Source organism: Tribolium madens, unplaced genomic scaffold, assembly GCF_015345945.1.
Source record: "Tribolium madens isolate multiple individuals breed KSU strain unplaced genomic scaffold, Tmad_KSU_1.1 Scaffold_2;HRSCAF=44;Tcas5.2_LGX, whole genome shotgun sequence".
Lineage (NCBI taxonomy): Eukaryota > Metazoa > Arthropoda > Insecta > Coleoptera > Tenebrionidae > Tribolium > Tribolium madens.
In genome coordinates, this window is record NW_025400995.1 from 1,571,892 (window position 1) to 1,574,543 (window position 2,652).

At 39.7% G+C, this 2,652-nt stretch overlaps 1 protein-coding gene across 1 annotated transcript; it reads right to left on the reverse strand.

Annotated features, from left to right (window-relative positions):
• Positions 1 to 605: 605 nt before the first annotated feature.
• On the reverse strand, positions 606 to 2,392 carry LOC123006175 (dnaJ protein homolog 1). Its single transcript, XM_044400452.1, has 2 exons — positions 1,253 to 2,392; positions 606 to 1,197 (listed from the first exon to the last, which is right to left on the reverse strand). The coding sequence occupies exons 1-2, from the start codon at positions 2,063 to 2,065 to the stop codon at positions 964 to 966; spliced, it is 1,047 nt and encodes a 348-aa protein (XP_044256387.1). The 5' UTR covers positions 2,066 to 2,392; the 3' UTR covers positions 606 to 963.
• Between the last annotated feature and the right edge of the window lie 260 nt (positions 2,393 to 2,652).

The window sequence follows — 2,652 nt, forward strand, 5'->3', positions numbered from 1 at the left end:
ATGATTTTTTAAAGTTAAAGTATTTTAAATTCATTTAAATTAGAAAAAAAATTTTTATTCATTTATTTTAAATTTTTTTTAGTGCACTTGATTTGTCTCAATGAGATGAACAAGATGATCTAAAATTTGTCAAGTTGTCACGACATGACTTTTTTTTGTCGCCTTGTGTAATATTATTTCCCATAAGTAAACAAGTACGTAAAAGAGAAAGTAAGATTGGTGGGCTTGGATCCACGAGTGTCAACTCCGAACGTCCTCTGCTAGTTGTTCACCAGGCCTCGGAATCTCTCCTAAAATAGAGCGGCAAGAAAGATATCTGACGTCATACGCAGGTGTACGCCAACGCGTTTCGTTATTTGCCACCAGTGACACTAAATGCAATTTAATATATATTTGAGGAGAAAAATTCAATCATGTCTTTGACCCATTTCGCGGTTTTCGTGTGCAAGATTCTAAATCGGTCGCACACAGTGGGTATTTTTAGAGGGTTACTTTTCTAGTTGTTTACAAGGTTCAGATGGAACGGCCTTGCCGATTTTTCGCTAAATATGGTACTAGTCGACGACGCAATCCTTGAAGCAAAAAAGGAAGCAAACCAGACGCGCTTTTTAAATAAACTTCTTTATTACTCTCAAGTTACAAAATAATTAGTCATTAATTTAGCGCGTCGTTACTTAGGAACAACAATAACAACAAATTAAAATCTTTTAAAAAAATAAATAATATCTGCAAGGCGATTTCATGTACTGAGTCGGCTTTAATTATATACACTTTTTCGACGATTATGTACAATTAATTAGATCTTTGAGCGTTGCAAGTCAGACTTAAAAATACATCTCCGACCCGCGGTTGCGTTATAATACAGTTTTTTAATAAGCATTATTTACATTCAATTACAAAAATATCTCATTCACTCGTTGTACTAAAACGTACAAACACTTATACTCCTTTCAAAGAATTTGCTTAATTAGGAAGAGTATCGTATAGTATATCTTTAGCCGATTGTGTGAGTGTATCAGGAAACCTGATATCAAAATTAACTATCAAATCGCCCCTGCGTGAGGGCTCTTTAGGTAGGGGAAGACCATATCCCTGGATACGTCTCACCGTATTTGGTTTAATAATTTCCGACGTGTAATGTAGAGGTATCTTCGTGGAAGACATTGTAGGAACCTCAATCGTGCATCCACACAAAGCCTGTAACCATGACACGTGCAATGTCACAATCAAAATTTGATAACAATTCAAATACCTGTTTGAGTGAGATTTTCGCCGTATATCTGATATCGCTACCTTCACGTTTAAACAAAGGATGCGGCTTATCCCTTATGATAAAAACAATATCAGCGGGTATTTTATTCCTCCCTTGGTCACCCTCGCGTTGGAATGTAATTTTCGTCCCCGCCTTCCACCCCGGCTTCACATTTATCGTCAACACCTTATCCTCCTTTTTGGCCGTCCCATCCGCTTGTAGTACTTTCCTACTGATTTTCATTTTTTTGGTACACCCTTTGGTGATGTCCTCCAACGAGACGTAGAGATCGTGTTCAATGGGCGGGTCCTGGACCTTATCCTTGCTACGATTGGGGGTACCATGAAAATTGAAAGAGTGGCTCCGGAAAGCCCCGCCCGGGCCCGACCTAGTCGGCCCCACGTTAAGGGACGCGAAGGGATCATCCACGTCCATATCGTCGTCCGGGAAGCCAAACATGCTGTGATTTCCGCCGAAAAAAGCCGCGAAGGGACTTGCATTTCCGAAAAACTGGGCAAAAGTTGCGCGAGGGTCTCCATGGTAGGTGTAACTGAAGCTGGAGTTGCCGAAACCGGAGTTACCGGGAACTCCGCCCTTGAGACCCTCCTCGCCGTAGCTGTCGTAAATGTCGCGCTTTTTCTTATCAGAGAGGACTTCGTAAGCTTCGGCGACTTCTTTGAAGCGTTCCTCGGCCCCAGGGGTTTTGTTCTTGTCGGGGTGGTATTTAAGGGCGAGTTTTCGGTAGGCCTTTTTGATGTCGTCGTCACTGGCGCCTTTGCTAAGTCCGAGGATTTTGTAGTAATCTTTTCCCATTTTTGGCGATTTTTTATTTAAACACTAGGGTGGAGAAACACACCCGATTGTCACACGAAACGAAAATAATGCGGAGTTAAGCGCGCAACAACCGACAGCCAAATGAACTGCGATTTCGTGCTCGAGCTGCTTATATTTAAAGGTTATAAATTTCTAAATTCGCGACTCTTCTGGAATATTCCGGAAGCATTTATTACATTGCCGTCACTGACAACTTTACGACTTACTGACCTGTTTTACACCCTTATTCACAACATAATTAAACTAAATTAGCGAAAATAATCATCCCCACACACTGTAGCTTCGAACTAAAACAAACACTTGGCATGACAGTGCCTTTTTACCCATTGGAAAATATTCAGAAAAAAAACTCGACTACGCCACTGGCTAGTTATGTCAAAGCGCGGAAATTTGAAAAACTGAATCAAATCTTTACTTATTTTTTTAATCAAACAACTGAATTAACAAAAAAAGTGTAAATTTGTTTAAAACAATCAAGTAAAGTCTTTTTGTTGAGTCTTAACTCCAAAAAAATTAATTTTATTAAAAGCAAAATCTGGCTAGAGTTTTTGTGGTCTAGGTTGGTA

Excerpts from the sequence above, each read along its gene's own strand:
- LOC123006175 (XM_044400452.1), bottom strand. The coding sequence starts at position 2,065 with ATGGGAAAAGATTACTACAAAATCCTCGGACTTAGCAAAGGCGCCAGT. Across the intron at positions 1,198-1,252 it reads CGAAAATCTCACTCAAACAG|GCTTTGTGTGGATGCACGAT; the intron begins GTATTTGAATTG and ends TCATGGTTACAG.